This window comes from Centruroides sculpturatus, unplaced genomic scaffold (assembly GCF_000671375.1).
Source record: "Centruroides sculpturatus isolate CEXI.00-Female unplaced genomic scaffold, Cexi_2.0 scaffold289, whole genome shotgun sequence".
NCBI classification, from domain to species: Eukaryota; Metazoa; Arthropoda; class Arachnida; order Scorpiones; family Buthidae; genus Centruroides; species Centruroides sculpturatus.
In genome coordinates, this window is record NW_019384529.1 from 638,961 (window position 1) to 658,332 (window position 19,372).

Genomic DNA, 19,372 nt, shown 5'->3' on the forward strand with positions numbered 1-19,372 from the left:
ACATTATACAAATATATAAACAGGATTACTTAAAAATAATGGCTTTAAAAAACACAAAACACATACCTCTGGACAGCAGCACATTTTGTTATCATTGACGATGATGGTTCAGGAATTAATGTGTGTACTGATGGCTAACAGAAACTTCATCACCTGGTAACAAAAAAAATAAAAATAAAAATTAACAAATAAAATAAAAATTTTATATACACATGTTTATTGTTTAACATATTTCTGCTAAATAATATGCAATAAATTAAAATTATATTAATTGAACANATGAATAAAAAAAAAAGTATACACAAGAGAATTGAACCCAAGCACTCGAGTCAAGATCGTTACCACTCAGCCACAGGACGCTCAAGAGGAAGCATGCATAACTTATATATAAAGTGCTAAAGAAAACTTTAAGTTCGTTTTTCTCGATTATATTTGAGTATTGCACTTTAGTATTTTACAGGTAGTACACTCACATGGTGTACTACCTCTACACCAAAGATCATCAAAATCTGTTTCTGCAAAGCCATAGGGTCTCCTTGTTAGCCAAAACCCCCCAGGTATAATATATATTTATATGTACTGTATTTTCTCGGTATATATTTTTTATGAAATCTCTAAAACTAATGAAAGTTTCATTAGTTTTTCAAGATTTACCATGAATAACTTTCCATAAGAGAGCAATGCTGGGAAGTTCATGCCATATGTGAACTGGGGTTGGCTTTTGTTACATAAATAGAGGAAATGTTTTGGTTAATTTGTTAATGCCAGAATTTTATGCTGACAACTGAGAAAATGGAAAGAAGTTATAGAGTAACCCATGGTATTAACAAATTAACCAAAACCTTTCCTCTATTCATGAACAAAATCTGGCATAAACTTACCAACATTACTCTTCTATGGGTTAGTTATCCCTGGTGCATTTTGTGTGTGTATCTAAAATATTAAACTTTGAGTTGTATAAAATTAGAAAATTATTTTAAAAAATAAAAATTAAATTTAACAAATAAAATAAAAATTTTATATACACATGTTTATTGTTTAACATATTTCTGCTAAATAATATGCAATAAATTAAAATTATATTAATTGAACAACTTTAAAGTTGATAGGATTACTGATTACGGTTTAATAGTTACAACCAAAAAAAATTTTTAATGTTGTAACGACCATAAACAGGCTACGTCCTTGTTAGAAACCAGTTTAACTTCAGAAATGGCACAAACAAAATAATGAATTACACTACCGGAACCAAATCCTAGCAGGAAACGTGTTCAAAATCACATCCAAGACTACAATAAATCTTAACAGGTAGCAAAATATTAAATGTGTAATATTTTGCCTAGTTGCGATGCTTATAATTTACAGTCTGTTCTTATCAGATTTTATGCTAACTGGTTACAACAAAACAGGTTAATAATTTACTATAGTTTACAATGAGAAATACCTATCTAGGTTAATGTAAATTGTTACCAGAAACCAGAGCTTTCAAAATTCCTCTTTAAATTTGAATTAGAAAGGAAGCTATTTATATTTTTAGGCATGAGAAAAAGAATTATCAAGCTGAGTATTTATGAATGGATTGATTTTTTTTAAATATAGGACTATGGTATTATGGTTCACTCACTCATTCTCCTAGATAATGCTATGCATCCAGGAACGGGTTAGAAGCCAAATATAAATGTTTACCCGACATTCCCGGGTGTTTTCACTTGTCTGAATGCACATCACTACTGGAAGATGAAGAGGAAACTAGTGCAAATCGTCTCCTTCACGTAATGTCAAGTGGAATATAGCGATTACGGATGAGAATGGCGGATGTCGCCCACCTGTTTAATTCAGCAGTGAATGTGTGACGTGGACGCTACTTTCGGCGATTAATACGTGGCTCCACGGATCCGCTGTTGGGCTTTTTAGGATTCCCATCCGCCAACGAAAGAGCTGCTCTCAACGTCGCGACCTGCATACTACCTAACAATTACTGTGAGTAGTCGAGTGTCAGAAATGGATGGAACACCAGAATGTAGTAAATAAAGGAGGTGAGAGAGTGATTAATAAAAAAAAAGGGGAAGAGAGAGAACGGTTCCCCCCGATAGCCTACACGCCCGCGACGAATTCGATCGCGCAGACCGTATCTAGTAATACGCCGGCAGAAACGAGTTCGTAAACAAGCGAGAAACACCATTAGCGAGTCGAAAAAAATGTTAAAGTGAATTAGAGGCTATCACAAACGGGCTCTTAAATCGTTAAAGGGAGTATTTAGAAACACGCGCCTCGGCGGCGATGACGTAAGGCGGTGGTCACGTGACCGCCTCCATCCCTCCGCCGGCCGAATAATGCTAAACCCCGAACGCAAAATCGGAGTCCCAATCACGTACGTCATAAGGAATAGACAAGGGGAGCGTCACGGAGATTAAAATCTATAATACGGCGAGCGTACGTTAAGTATGCACGCAATTAGCGCATCCATAATTGAAAAAACGAAATGTACGAAAGTTAAACGAAGCTTCTAGACACGAAGAAAAATATCGTACGGTTCTATCTAACCGCACATTAAATCGAAAGCGATGTTTTAAAATCGCAAAATCGATAAGTTACCCGCTTGGCATGTTTAATATACAGTAGCCTTTCTAAACAGATTAGACGACGTGAGCGAGGACCCTCCCCTATAGAAATCGAACTTCTAATTTAATTAACATTAAAATACTTATAAAAAAAGAAAAACATTTAATTCTCTTATAAAATTTATAAGAGAGAAGCAGCGATTCTTTTAATCGGTTCACTCGGTTGAGGGGTAGGAAACGTGGCACCCCCCTCTAAAGGAGAACGGTGTCGCGTAACCTAACCTATATACGTTACAATCTAAGCATCGATCGAGATACCACTACTCAAAAATCGTGTTATTCAAAGCGAAAAAAAAACTGCAGGATGGCGATCAAAAACCAACAGGATAAAAAAAAAATGGCTGGTATATGAGTCCTTACCCCGTTACCATAGCAATGGTGTAGTCAACTGTCCCAAAATTTAATCGCTGCTCTTTTTCGATGGTCGATTGATGGGTATCAGTTTGGTGTAAATTCGACTGGTAAGCAGGAATGGTGCCTGTTCTGTCAACGATAAGTGTAACCACCGGAGAATAGGTGCACGCTGATGTAGAAGTGAAAAATATTAACATGGCAACAGACCATTAAGGTCGGTGCCTCTCCCAGTGGAGAATGTTGTAGCTTGACCATTAAAAACCCAGACACACGTGGTGGAGCCATTCCCACACTCTCGCCTGGCTTCCGAAAGGGGAGGAAAGAAATCTATAATTGAATGTTTGAAAATGTGTCACACTCTTTAGTGTGTTCACTCTGGAACTATTTAATTAAATTCTAATACTGATTTATAATAATTAACTTGTATCTACACATAATTAAAGCATTATCTTGCTTATTTTTTTGTGGGCGTTAATTTAATTTTCTTCTCTGGAGCTTCCGGGAGAAATGGGCAAATTATCCAATGAATAACATCTTGATATACCTGTCAGAAATAAATTTTAAATTGATAAAATTAATTTGATCCAGAAAATTCCATTATATTATCCCATTTAATATGTTCTGAAGATCATTTGGGAGCAGGAAGAAAGGATGTACATTTTATTCTCCAACTGTAAAGACACAAATTCAATCAAGCGAGAGAGAGGGATGAAACGAAGCAATAGGATGAATCAATCTGCGGATAGTTTCGTGTTAAATTAAAATGTTTATTAATGACAAAATATGGAAATGATGAAGGAATACATTTAATAACATAAAGACATGCAAAATGATAATAAACAGCAAATACATGTGGCTGGAAAAACTATTTAGATGATAACATATAATGCAATAAAAAATTCTTATATATCCTTGAAAATAAACTATTAACTGTTTATTATTTTATAAAATATTTGCAAAGGCTCCTGTAATGTTTTTGTCATAGAATATTTATGACAAATTCAATTAAGTGAGAGAGAGAGAATAAGATGACGATAAAAATCAATTTTTGAATAATTTACGTAAAATCATAGCATTTCTGAATGACAGAAAAAACAGCATTTTAACTCTGGTTGCATCTGTCGGCAGATGAATTTTAATTTATAAAATTAATTTTGCTTGACAAGTTTCATTAGAATCATACTTCTTCAATCGGATAATTGCTTTTGCAAGAGTAAGATGAATAGAATGACTTTATATAGTTGAATAATTAATATGTAAAAAAAAAATGAATTTGTGGCTAAAATATTATTTCCTTTTTACAGAAATTACTTAATTTTAATTGCTAAATTTATATTCAATTAAAATAAATATGACATAAATCAATTAATAATTTTAAACTTACCAAGTGCAGCAGTTAAATGCTATTTATTCTGGTCCTGTTTGTATTATATGCCACATAAGTAAAATTTTGTCTATTCATCTTTATCAAGAAGAATGAACATGACATCAGACATGACACAGCATGACATCAGAAATAATCCATGAAAATTACAGAATGTTTTGCAAAAAAACTCACTTCTTTCTACAGAATTCCTATTGCTAAATTTAATTTAGTAATACTTTTGTTACAAGTTATTTCCTATTTCTGTTGTTAGACATTTCCTTTCAATCTTAATTAGAACAATTTTTCCCTCCTATGTTAATTCATATAATTAGATGGATTTACAGTGAATTCCAGTTGTCAAGGAAATGGAGAACAAACTTTACGCTAGTATCTTGTAAAGCAAGGTGAGGCATTTCCATTATCTTAATGCGTTCAAAATTATCAAACTTGTAATCATCATTTTTACTTTCAACTTTTAAATAGCCTTCAACACAATTACGAATTAATCAAACCGGTACAACAGGATACACAAATGTTAAAGATGTTAAGCTTCAGAATTCAACAAAGATGGCTGTTTAGTACTTTTAATTTGTTGGGCATTTTATATTTGAAAATGAAAACAGTTGCAGATCCTCTCATTTAAATTAACAAATAAAAATAAAGTTAGTTTACCAAATCTTCAAATAACAAATTCTAAAACAAGAAATAAACATCCTTATGTAAATATTCAGCACTAAACTTTTACCAAACAAACATTTTCAAGCTACTTTATAGCTCTTTATCAAACTTAAAACACTTAAGAATCCAATGAAGATGTGCTGATTTTGATACTTTTTCACTACAAATTTTAATTTGATGATCTAATTCTACAACTTTTGACGTAATGCCAAATGAACTGTTGGATTATTCATCAGGCTGATTGCAACAAAGCTAATAATTAGTCTTGTTACAGCCTGGCAGTTTGTTTGGCATATATTCATAAAATAGTCTGCAAAATTAATCATCATTAAGTTACCTAATTGGAAAATTATTTGTTGCTGCTGAAAAATAGATGCAGAATAAACATTGACATTATTCCAATACACGTTCTGTAATCTCTCTTGTTAAGGTACAGAATATTTAATGGCAGATGCTAAACTTTTGTAAGATTAGTAGCTTTAAGAAAGATAGCAATTGCAACTCTCTTACCATATTAAAGATAACGCAGCAACATTGTACATAATGTATCTTTAAAAGTTGTGAAATAAAATAAACTTTTGCAATTATCATTTGTGAGCAGATTAAAGTCTGATAAAAGCTGTCATAATTAAAAATAACCTGCAATAGATAGCTAGTAAGAGAAATCATTATTTCTTGAAGATAAAATTTACTCCATAAATTATAAAAACATCCAAGAATAAAATTTTCATCCTGCAAAATAAATTTTTAATGATATTAAAGAGTGAAGCTTTGAAATTTAAAATGAATTATATAAAATAATGATGATAAATTAAGCATAATACATGGTCATTTTTTCATTTTTCTCCATGAAGAGAGAAAAATGATGATTGTAACAGATGTTATTGTCAAGAAAATAAGGAGTTAAAGCTAATTCCAATATGTTATATATTTATAGGTAATGAACTCAATTAAAAAATCATTGATTTTTAATAACAATCAATAAGTATATGAAGCAGGTACAGAGTTCCTTGATAAAAATCCTTAAATGTTATTTTATTATGTGATAAAAATCACTAAATAATTTTCTTCTGTGTAAAAATTGAAAAATCTATAAATGCAACAATAGTTCTCATAATTTAATCATAATAGTTATGAAAAAAAAAAACTTGGAAGTAAAAATCACAAGTCTGCCTTTGGGAAAGATTCATATTTGATTTAGAGTAGCATTGTGATTGATTATGGAAATTTTCTTACATTTTTAAAAAGAATTTCTCAAAATTTAAATCTGTTTTGATAGTCAAAATATAGTTTGAAATTTACATAAAAAGTTAGCACATTTCTCTTTCATATTTAATCTGATAATTTGCTATGGAGAAGGTCCCATTAAAACCTAATTCCATTTTATGTGGATAATTTTTTCAAAATTCTCTTATAATGAAATAGCATTCCTTCTATTTTAATATACTTTAATAATTAGCTAGTTTTTTAGACTATCTATCACTTCCTTTCTTCAAGGCTATATGCAATTTTTATATAAAATAACTTTATATAAATTAACTTTTTATATAAAATAACTTAAAAAAAATATAATACAAAGTTATATAAAATAACTTTGTATTATAAAGTTTAATAAAATAAAAAGTTAAAAAGTTTAATAAAATAACTTTTTATAAAATTTAAGAGCACTGTCTATTGGCGTTAATAAAATAGTTCATCCGAACTATTTTATTAACGCCAATAGACAGTGCTCTTAAATTTTCTCTGGTACAAATCAGGTGCGAGAAGATAATTATTTCTTTCAACTAAGATGAAACTTCAATCCAATAATTTTTACAAGTGTATAAAATCCATGTAGAATATTGTTATTAGTAATTCGATATAGAGTTACTCAAATGCTAAAAAAATGCAATTTGATCAAGAGTTATTCTGGCATTTGAGCTTTAAATACAATTATTATTTCAATATTGGCATGACAAAGCTACCACTATTATATGTATATTCATAGATAGAAGTCTACTTTAGCATTATCAGAAATGTTTTCAAACCATGTTCAATGTTTAATTAAACTGAATTGAACATCTAATCTACAAAAAAATCAGATGATCATGAAATTGGACAATATGAAAACATTTCTGATCAAGATAAAGTATACATTTCTATATTTGAGTCTGTTATGACTAGATTATATTTCCCATTTTAATTATTTCTATAATATACATTAGATTTAATTAAATATTACCAATTTAAATCAAACTGAATCAAAATATAGATCTAATTCATATGGCACAACAATTCTATTTAAATTAAACACAGCAAATGACCAGAACTGAATCATTAGTCTGTACTATCAATTAAAAACAGTTTTGAAAGCTGTTTAATTTATATCAAATTGGACATTTTCAATAATTTTTTTTAATGATTTACCATGAATGTGCTGGGATGGCACAATTAATTTTGGCCATGGGTGACAATTTTGATCACAACTAGCATCTTACTGCATTCATTACTGTTGCATATTTTGAAACAAATGACAGATAATTTAATTTCAAAATAATTTAATTAAAACTTTACAGTATGTGCTATTTATTTTATAAATTAATATGTATAATTTGGCTGTCTCACATTTATAAAATAACCAAATAAAATAAAATTTTCATTTATTAATTGAAGGTCAAATAATTCTTCAAGGAAAAAAAATGATTATATGAAATGCATTTCATAATTTTTTTAGGAGAAGTGAAATAATTTTACTGAAATTCATGAAATTACATTGGTATAGCTTAAAGATTCAATATATTCACTTTAGTTGAAAGCATAAATCACAAATTGCTAAAGCCCAATTGTTAGTTGTTAAATGAAAAACTTTGCTTTACTGATTATAATCTCTTTATAATTAATCAATTATAACTTTACTTTTCTTTAAGTTTTATATTTTAAAAACTAAATAATGCATGAAAATATTTTAATAATTTTTAAATTAATTTAATTTATAGTAGTATTTACAAAGAAGGTACAGCTTAAAAAGACAGCAGTTAAAAATTATAATTTTAGAATTATAAAACATTAAACTTCTTAATGGCATAAAAATTTTGTTAATTAAAAGTTAAACTCATCTTTAATATCATTCTTTTTTTGCAACTGTAATTAATTATCTTTCAGAGTTTAATTAATAATAAAACTTCAGATGAAATCTCAAGTCTTATAATTAATAACATAGAATAGATAAAGGTAAATATTAGTTGTCTGTACAATACATACAATTTTTTTAAAAATCTTTCTGGTTTAAATCATTGATAACTGTAGAAGATGGCCATGAAATCACGCCCTCTTCTGTAATTGTATGTCTTAATTATTGTTTAGTTAATTATATTTTTAAAAAATAAAACTAAAATTAAAATTTTTGAAATCTCTTTTGTTCCATAACATGACTTTTCATTCTCATTGTTTTGATGGGCCCACAATGACTGGATGATAAAAGTTAGAGACCAATATACATGGACCAAACTTCTTATGAAGACCTCCAAGGTTCCGACTTGGATTTGAATCTGAATCCCTCAGAGCAGAAGGATAACTTCTTTACTACCTCAGCCATCATTTATGGTTGTTTGATGTCATAAATTTGTGTCAATCTAAATTTCTTTTAAAAAGTGATGAACATATGAATACAGAAAACTTTAAAACAAAATAATTCAAAGATTTCCAGACTAATAAAGTGCATTAAAAATAACCTACCATAACAGCAGTGCCGTAACTAGCTTTTATGTACCTTGTGTAAGATTTTATTTTTGGCTCTCCCTTTTTTTGGAAAAAATATAAAAACAAATACAATAGAAATGGCCAGTTAATTTTTAACCAAAAATATTACAGAACTGACCCCTACAGCAGCAAAACTTAAATTATAATACTGATAATTTTTTTAATATTTAGGACCTCTTTTATCTTGGGCCCTGAGCCTTTGCACCCATTACACATGCATAACTAGAGTTTGCATATCAGACGGATATAATGCAAATATAATAATTTTAGTTCAGAAAGGACAACTAAAATGTAGAAAATTTTATTTAAAAAATATAAATCCAATTAAAATTAAATGGATTGATGAGAGATGGAAATGCCAGAGAAATGTAGGTGATCTGCCAGAGAAAAATGCCTCTTGAGAGAATTTTTATGGAAACTGGCGTTCTACTTAGGCATTACATGTAAAAAGAATTCCATTTAGCCAGTCCTAGTCCTTTGGTCAGGCACAAACATACAATTACTAGTGTTCAGCAGTGTTTCAGCAGTGTTCAGCATTTATTCATTAGTGGGCCTTAAACTGGAATGAGAATTACAAGATAGAAGATCAAAGAGCAAAATTTTAATTATTAAATCTCAAAATAGAATTTAATGCGATTTTTTACATATTACTATAATAATAAAGCACGGTCAACTCCATTTAAATTAATTAATAAAGAATTGTTAGAAAACAAACATGGAGTCCAGGAAAATCTTTTTACCCAATAAAAGTTTTTCAGGATGATTTTTCTCAATAATAAGTTTCTCAATAAACAGTTAGATCAGTGTTTTTCAACGTGTGGATCATGACCCCCTGGGGGTCGTGATCCACATGTAAGGCTTTGCGACTCCCAGGGGTTGCAAAGTCTTACATGGGGGGTTGCGGGTGTAAGAAAAGACAAGTGTTTGTAGGTCCTACACTACAATAAAAAAAAAAATAGAATTTCAGTGAGAAGGCTGTGCCTGTTTATTTTACAGTACAATTGGTTTTTCGATCGATATTTAAAGAAAGAAAATTAAATACATAGTTTTTAAAATCACTGATATAGTTTAAATATGGCCCTGGGGGTCGCCAGAATTTTTTAACTTGTAAAGGGGTCGTGTATTCAAGAAGGTTGAAAAACACTGAGTTAGATAATGTGATTCACAAATTATTGATAATAATTTGCTAAAATTATTCAAAGAAGTCAAAAAATTGATGAATCTCTTCATTTTTATTAGTTAAAAATGTCTTCAGTTTATACTGTGTAATCATCAAACTTATTATTATTATGAAGCAATATATTAGATATTTTCAACCTATTAAAGGTCTTTCAAGTAGTATTAATACAGAGTAAATTGGAATTTGTTAAAATACAATGTCTGTTAAATAAATATATTGTTCAATTTTAAAGGGTTTTTTGAACACTTGTTACATTAGCAATAAATCCTATATAGAATAATATAGGTATAATATTAATAAGGGTTAATATAGAAATGGAAGAGGCATTTTAAATTTTATAATATTCTTTATAGAAACTTTCAACAATTAGTTCTTACAATATTAAATCCTGTTGATTAAGATACGACAATTTAAAGAAAATAATAAAAATGTTATAAGATTTGTGAAAGGATTAAAAATTTTGTTTAACTTTCTTCTATCAAATAATGTTAAGCAAAATAAACTTAAGCTATAAAATTTTTTAATTGATACCACATTTTAAATAATAATTGATTTTAAGATTATAATGTAATAAATTATTATATTTACAGACTAAATTTAAAACCAAACAATACACATATATTGGTTCAATAGTTTAAATGTGAATCCTTGCAATTATTCTTATGCATCTATTAAACAGTTGCAACAACCCATTAAAGCCTGTGTGACTTGGCACCACCCAAATTTCCAAATGAGTGAATTACCAACTGAAGATGTCGCAAAACTCCACCCAACTTACTACTTTGGCACCTTCAATAATGAAGTTATCATATCACAAGGTTTTTTTTTAATCAATGGAACTACAAAAACAATGTTTTTTTTCTTTAAATACAGCATCACATCATCAATGTGCTGGTGCTGATGAGGATTAATTATAACAAGGTTGCAAAATAAGTTTGGCATTTAAAAAATTTACATTTATGTTATAAGAATCTAGTGAAATAGAAAAAATATTTTTTAGTATAAAATCTCTGGCACTGGAAGTAAAAAAAAGCTATACTTTTTTACATGAATATATTATTAATCTATTTTTATCTAGAGATTACTGGGTGCAGCCCAAGATTGTAATCTAAATTTTTTTCACAAGTTCTTACAACAGAAAATCATCTGTAATATTTCTAATATTGCTCTACTTCAAATTAAAAATGTACTTTTTTTACAAATTGCCAAACTTAAAACTGGGATGCACATTAAATTAGTAGTAGTTCTTAAATTTGAGACATTATCACTCTTTGACGTTTTTGTTCTTGTTTACATTTTCTGACAATTTTATTTTAAATACACTATTAACATTTATATCCATTAATAAATTTACTTATTTCTTATTAACATCTAAATTTTTCTAAAAATTATTTTTTTTTAAATTGGATTACATCTTAAATTTGAAGTAATTATGCTCTTAATAAGTAGATGGTTTGATACAGTTGATAGCATATAACCAAACATATTATTTTTTTATATAAACTTGGAATATTTAAATAAAAAAATTTCTCAGTCATTGTTTCATCCTAAAACATTATCAAAAATTTAAGTGAGATTATCATCAGTCAATAACCGGTATTTGTGCTACACTGATAAACATAATTTTTATATTTTCTAACTCAATTCAAAGTGTTTGAGAAGTTATCAGCTAAACAGAGAGAAGAGATTCTCATAATAAAAAAAAAAAACATTATGTTTATTAGGTAAATATTGATGTGAAAGACAAGAATAAAGTTTCTGTAATGAAAATTAGTAATTCATTTCCATGTTTACAATATTTCTGATAAAATTTCTTATACTGTTCTATTCACGTTGCTGCTGTAGCCTATTAAATTATTATAATGTTATTAAATTATGCATAGCATTGTACCAGATAATTAAACAATTATTTTTTTTTCCATAACTAAAATATGTCATTGGAAATGAAAATAAAAGTTGATAAATAATTCTATGCCATTATTTATTTTATTTTATGTTCTATTCAAATTATATACTTTTGTTTAAATAACAGATTTATCTCATGTAATATGTAGTTTCTATATTTTAAATTAAATAATACATGTTTTATGACTGTATTGACAATTTAACAGATCTAATGTATTCGCATATAAAAAAAATAAACAAAATATCAAATTTTAATTAACTGTAATACATATACATTTGTATTATTGTAATTTAATTTTGCTTCATTCTTTGCATTATCTAATATAGGCTACTTTATGTAAAATATTCTGTTAATTAATTATGTAACAAGAAGTGAAATTTCTTATTTCATGAAGTAATGGTATACAATTATCAATATAATTATAACAACAAGCAAATTATTTATTGTGACATTGTTGGTCTGCAATTTTTAATTATATTTTAATTTAAAAATTAATTGGGGTTTTCAAGCCTCTATGCTTTCCACATATAGTCTTGATTTGCATCTATCTAACTCTGTTATTGAGATTAACAAACAACGAACAGACAGGCATTAGTAGAAATTTATAGGTCTGCAATTTTCAAATTGCAGCCCAATTATTATTATTTTTTGATAATTTTTCATCATCTGCCTGTAATATATGGCCTGTCTATTTCAGTTATCACAATTTAATTTTTAATTAGATTTTATTCAATAAGTTGACAATAATATTAAAAATATCTGAAAATTTGATAAAAACTTATTCCTGTTTTTTCCAATTGTTCACTATAACCTGTAGATAGATAACTGTAGCACATACAATGTAGTATTAATGAAGATTTATAAATACTTTCAATATACAGTCGACCCCCCCTATAACACAGGTTCCTATAGTTCGGATTCCTATATGACGGCGAAAAAATTGCGATGGTATCCGTACAAACATGGTAAAAAACTCCTATAATTCGGTAAAACGTCATCGGGCANTTAATAAATATTTAAAATTTTTTACTATCCTGTACTCAAATCTTAATGCAGAAATGAACTATTTAACTAATTAAACTAAAGAATATCTATCATCATTTAGTTTTTATACCTGGATCCATCATGATTTTTATTATATTCAGTAATCAATAAAAATCATTAGATTGATTATACTATGAGAATGTTCAAGAAGTGTTTTTATATCTCAACTAGTTTTCATTTAAATTAAACGCCTTCTATTAGGAGCTGTCAATTAATTGTGTGTACAGCTTTTGAGTCATGTACACTCTGTTGTGAACAATGATATATTTTTGGCAACCCCCTTTAATTATACATATAATAATTTATGGAAATTTGAAGAAATGATTAAAGTTCTGCAAATATTTTCTAACTGATAGTTTATTCACGTGACTAGTAAGTAGGTTCATAAAAATAAATTTTCATGCCACCGATATTACTAAAAATGTCTACGTAGACAATTCCTCAATCCCCTCCCCATCACATACAATGACATACTGTATTTTTTGCAACTTCCTCTCCCTTAAACTGTACTTACTTTTAGAGGACAGCCCTTTATAACAATGCTTGTCCTTTTTGTCTTCTAATACTGTTATCCCAATAGAAAAATTTGTCTAGTCATTCATCTCCTTGGTCAAACAAAACTTCAGATTGTTGATACAATCTACTAATAGATAACTGGAGCATTCTTCACAAAATACTACAATCATTGTAACTTATAGTTTATTACTATAAACAAAAGTAATGATGACTTTTGCAGTATTTTGTGAAGAATTATCTAGTTATGTAAAAAAATAGCCAATCTACATTTATGCAGCTGCACAAGAACATATCTTTAGTCTTAAACATCCATACTAAAAACTTACACTTAACTTAAGAATATTTTACCTGATAAAATAATTTTTCTGCTAACCTATCAGTGAATAACACTTATGACTGTTCTGTTTTAATGTATTATCCAATATTTAATCAAGAATAAGAACAGATAATTTTGTCAAATATCTCACTGAATTTTGAACTCTGATTTAACAACCCAACAATTGTTAACATTTGAAAGTTTAATTATCAATTCCAAAATATTTGTGACAGTATAAATGTTTTTTTCTAATTATATTTATTATACTATTTATATAACATAATCACTTAAAATATATATAAATGGACGCGTGTGTCCCTATATTTCACTTTTCCACCAAAACTACACATCGCACGTGAATGGTGTTTGTATGTGGTAGTAGCTCCAAGTCTCCATTCGTGCACTATGGGGGTTGTGTCTCGATAGCTATAAGGGTGCGGGAGATATGGGACTGAAAGTGGTTGAAAGTGGTTTTCTATTTTGAATGTTATGTTCGAATTTGTTCTAACAAATTTGAACATAAAATTCAAATATTGGTTCGATTATAGAATGATTGTAAACATTCCAGAAACGTTGAAAATAGTTCGTTTGACTGGATGTGAACAGGAGACGTTCAGAAATAGAATCGGGACCAGGTCTCTAATTAGTCTGGAAACGGGAGACCTAATTCTTGCATTTTGTGAAAACGGGTAAGATTGGCTATAATGTAATTATCTTAATCTTCACTATCGTTACTTTTTGCTCACAAATAAAAACTCAGCGAAGCGGGTCCTTGCAACTAGATTCTAGATTACTTAGAAAAACAGTCTTTTATATATAAAAAACAAAAACTATATTACATACAAATGTACAAACAAATAAAAACCCAGCAAAGCAGGTCCTTGCAGCTAGTTTCTATATAAAAGTCAAAATATCTAATGTATGTTAGGTAAAAGCTTCAATACCACTTAACATATCTGCACCAAATTTGCCATGAATATTCTTTGACACTCTAGAAAAAATAGTGCAATGAGTCCCCAACCACCAACTATTCTTAAAGCCAACCTCTTAAGTTAAGCCAGAGTAATTTTTTGTATTTCATGTTTCATTATTATAAATACTCAGGTCAATAAATGTACAGTACATTTTAGTGATTAAAACTATTGTTTTATTTCTATCTCCTACTCCCTCAGAAAGCACCAGGCACATGCAACTAGTATTTTACAAACTACAGGATTCAAAATATTTGCATAAGTGTTCAAAGCTGATTTTATTACTTTTGTACTAATAAACTATATGTTTTTCTTAATTCTTTAAATTAATAAGAAAATTAAAATTATGTATACATTTATAGACAATCCTTAGTCTTATAATTGAGAATTTCTATACTTTATGTTTTCCATTCCTTGAATAATTTCAATTTAATCTAATAAATTTAATGGTTTAGTTTGTAATTAAAAGGGAAATTTGAATTTAATGCTGTAGATTTGATTTTCATTATGTTAAACTTTGATGATTAATGCAGTGTCAATTGAAAATTTAATGATGATGATACAGCTAACTAGGAAACAGTATTACCAATGAGGTTAAACAAATCATTATAAACAGTGCTTTTTTTTTGGAAAAAAAAAGGTGGTGGAACGCTCATCTCATTACTAAAAATATATTACATGCATCGTACATAAGATTCGGCACACAAGCAGGAGCAGGACTGTCTTAATTAATTAATATCAATAATTTTGTTGCTTATCTTCTATGCTCAACAGAGCGATTCAACATGGACCAAACGTCAAATTTTCAAAAATTCTCTTAAAACTTTTAAAATATATCGAAAAAAGGTGGTGGAACGCCATTCCATTGCATTCTATGACAAAAAAGCACTGACTATAAAACTATCAATATAACATTAAAAGTGCTCAGCAAGAACTCAACTCAAGCTAGAATTAGTTTATTGGAAGATTTATATTTTTTATTTTTTAGTTTATTTTGTGTTATTTTTATATATTCTCCCGTTTCTCTTGTATATTTTAATTTTATTTTGTGTTATTTTTATATTTTCTTCCGTTTCTCTTGTATATTTTTAAAAATTTTTGTTCTAAATTTTGATTTAAATATTTATATTCTATNTAAAATAGTTCATCCGAACTATTTTATTAACGCCAATAGACAGTGCTCTTAAATTTTCTCTGGTACAAATCAGGTGCGAGAAGATAATTATTTCTTTCAACTAAGATGAAACTTCAATCCAATAATTTTTACAAGTGTATAAAATCCATGTAGAATATTGTTATTAGTAATTCGATATAGAGTTACTCAAATGCTAAAAAAATGCAATTTGATCAAGAGTTATTCTGGCATTTGAGCTTTAAATACAATTATTATTTCAATATTGGCATGACAAAGCTACCACTATTATATGTATATTCATAGATAGAAGTCTACTTTAGCATTATCAGAAATGTTTTCAAACCATGTTCAATGTTTAATTAAACTGAATTGAACATCTAATCTACAAAAAAATCAGATGATCATGAAATTGGACAATATGAAAACATTTCTGATCAAGATAAAGTATACATTTCTATATTTGAGTCTGTTATGACTAGATTATATTTCCCATTTTAATTATTTCTATAATATACATTAGATTTAATTAAATATTACCAATTTAAATCAAACTGAATCAAAATATAGATCTAATTCATATGGCACAACAATTCTATTTAAATTAAACACAGCAAATGACCAGAACTGAATCATTAGTCTGTACTATCAATTAAAAACAGTTTTGAAAGCTGTTTAATTTATATCAAATTGGACATTTTCAATAATTTTTTTTAATGATTTACCATGAATGTGCTGGGATGGCACAATTAATTTTGGCCATGGGTGACAATTTTGATCACAACTAGCATCTTACTGCATTCATTACTGTTGCATATTTTGAAACAAATGACAGATAATTTAATTTCAAAATAATTTAATTAAAACTTTACAGTATGTGCTATTTATTTTATAAATTAATATGTATAATTTGGCTGTCTCACATTTATAAAATAACCAAATAAAATAAAATTTTCATTTATTAATTGAAGGTCAAATAATTCTTCAAGGAAAAAAAATGATTATATGAAATGCATTTCATAATTTTTTTAGGAGAAGTGAAATAATTTTACTGAAATTCATGAAATTACATTGGTATAGCTTAAAGATTCAATATATTCACTTTAGTTGAAAGCATAAATCACAAATTGCTAAAGCCCAATTGTTAGTTGTTAAATGAAAAACTTTGCTTTACTGATTATAATCTCTTTATAATTAATCAATTATAACTTTACTTTTCTTTAAGTTTTATATTTTAAAAACTAAATAATGCATGAAAATATTTTAATAATTTTTAAATTAATTTAATTTATAGTAGTATTTACAAAGAAGGTACAGCTTAAAAAGACAGCAGTTAAAAATTATAATTTTAGAATTATAAAACATTAAACTTCTTAATGGCATAAAAATTTTGTTAATTAAAAGTTAAACTCATCTTTAATATCATTCTTTTTTTGCAACTGTAATTAATTATCTTTCAGAGTTTAATTAATAATAAAACTTCAGATGAAATCTCAAGTCTTATAATTAATAACATAGAATAGATAAAGGTAAATATTAGTTGTCTGTACAATACATACAATTTTTTTAAAAATCTTTCTGGTTTAAATCATTGATAACTGTAGAAGATGGCCATGAAATCACGCCCTCTTCTGTAATTGTATGTCTTAATTATTGTTTAGTTAATTATATTTTTAAAAAATAAAACTAAAATTAAAATTTTTGAAATCTCTTTTGTTCCATAACATGACTTTTCATTCTCATTGTTTTGATGGGCCCACAATGACTGGATGATAAAAGTTAGAGACCAATATACATGGACCAAACTTCTTATGAAGACCTCCAAGGTTCCGACTTGGATTTGAATCTGAATCCCTCAGAGCAGAAGGATAACTTCTTTACTACCTCAGCCATCATTTATGGTTGTTTGATGTCATAAATTTGTGTCAATCTAAATTTCTTTTAAAAAGTGATGAACATATGAATACAGAAAACTTTAAAACAAAATAATTCAAAGATTTCCAGACTAATAAAGTGCATTAAAAATAACCTACCATAACAGCAGTGCCGTAACTAGCTTTTATGTACCTTGTGTAAGATTTTATTTTTGGCTCTCCCTTTTTTTGGAAAAAATATAAAAACAAATACAATAGAAATGGCCAGTTAATTTTTAACCAAAAATATTACAGAACTGACCCCTACAGCAGCAAAACTTAAATTATAATACTGATAATTTTTTTAATATTTAGGACCTCTTTTATCTTGGGCCCTGAGCCTTTGCACCCATTACACATGCATAACTAGAGTTTGCATATCAGACGGATATAATGCAAATATAATAATTTTAGTTCAGAAAGGACAACTAAAATGTAGAAAATTTTATTTAAAAAATATAAATCCAATTAAAATTAAATGGATTGATGAGAGATGGAAATGCCAGAGAAATGTAGGTGATCTGCCAGAGAAAAATGCCTCTTGAGAGAATTTTTATGGAAACTGGCGTTCTACTTAGGCATTACATGTAAAAAGAATTCCATTTAGCCAGTCCTAGTCCTTTGGTCAGGCACAAACATACAATTACTAGTGTTCAGCAGTGTTTCAGCAGTGTTCAGCATTTATTCATTAGTGGGCCTTAAACTGGAATGAGAATTACAAGATAGAAGATCAAAGAGCAAAATTTTAATTATTAAATCTCAAAATAGAATTTAATGCGATTTTTTACATATTACTATAATAATAAAGCACGGTCAACTCCATTTAAATTAATTAATAAAGAATTGTTAGAAAACAAACATGGAGTCCAGGAAAATCTTTTTACCCAATAAAAGTTTTTCAGGATGATTTTTCTCAATAATAAGTTTCTCAATAAACAGTTAGATCAGTGTTTTTCAACCTGTGGATCATGACCCCCTGGGGGTCGTGATCCACATGTAAGGCTTTGCGACTCCCAGGGGTTGCAAAGTCTTACATGGGGGGTTGCGGGTGTAAGAAAAGACAAGTGTTTGTAGGTCCTACACTACAATAAAAAAAAAACTAGAATTTCAGTGAGAAGGCTGTGCCTGTTTATTTTACAGTACAATTGGTTTTTCGATCGATATTTAAAGAAAGAAAATTAAATACATAGTTTTTAAAATCACTGATATAGTTTAAATATGGCCCTGGGGGTCGCCAGAATTTTTTAACTTGTAAAGGGGTCGTGTATTCAAGAAGGTTGAAAAACACTGAGTTAGATAATGTGATTCACAAATTATTGATAATAATTTGCTAAAATTATTCAAAGAAGTCAAAAAATTGATGAATCTCTTCATTTTTATTAGTTAAAAATGTCTTCAGTTTATACTGTGTAATCATCAAACTTATTATTATTATGAAGCAATATATTAGATATTTTCAACCTATTAAAGGCCTTTCAAGTAGTATTAATACAGAGTAAATTGGAATTTGTTAAAATACAATGTCTGTTAAATAAATATATTGTTCAATTTTAAAGGGTTTTTTGAACACTTGTTACATTAGCAATAAATCCTATATAGAATAATATAGGTATAATATTAATAAGGGTTAATATAGA

The 19,372-nt window shown here is 28.0% G+C and overlaps 1 protein-coding gene across 1 annotated transcript in view; it reads right to left on the bottom strand.

Moving 5' to 3' along the window:
* Window positions 1-19,372, bottom strand: part of LOC111622992 (glucose transporter type 1-like) — a 51,737-nt gene that overhangs the window by 21,896 nt on the left and 10,469 nt on the right. The window contains exon 2 of the mRNA XM_023365471.1: window positions 67-153. Within this exon, the coding sequence (XP_023221239.1) occupies window positions 67-84 (18 nt within the window). The 5' untranslated portion in view covers window positions 85-153. The remainder of the gene's footprint in view (window positions 1-66; window positions 154-19,372) is intronic.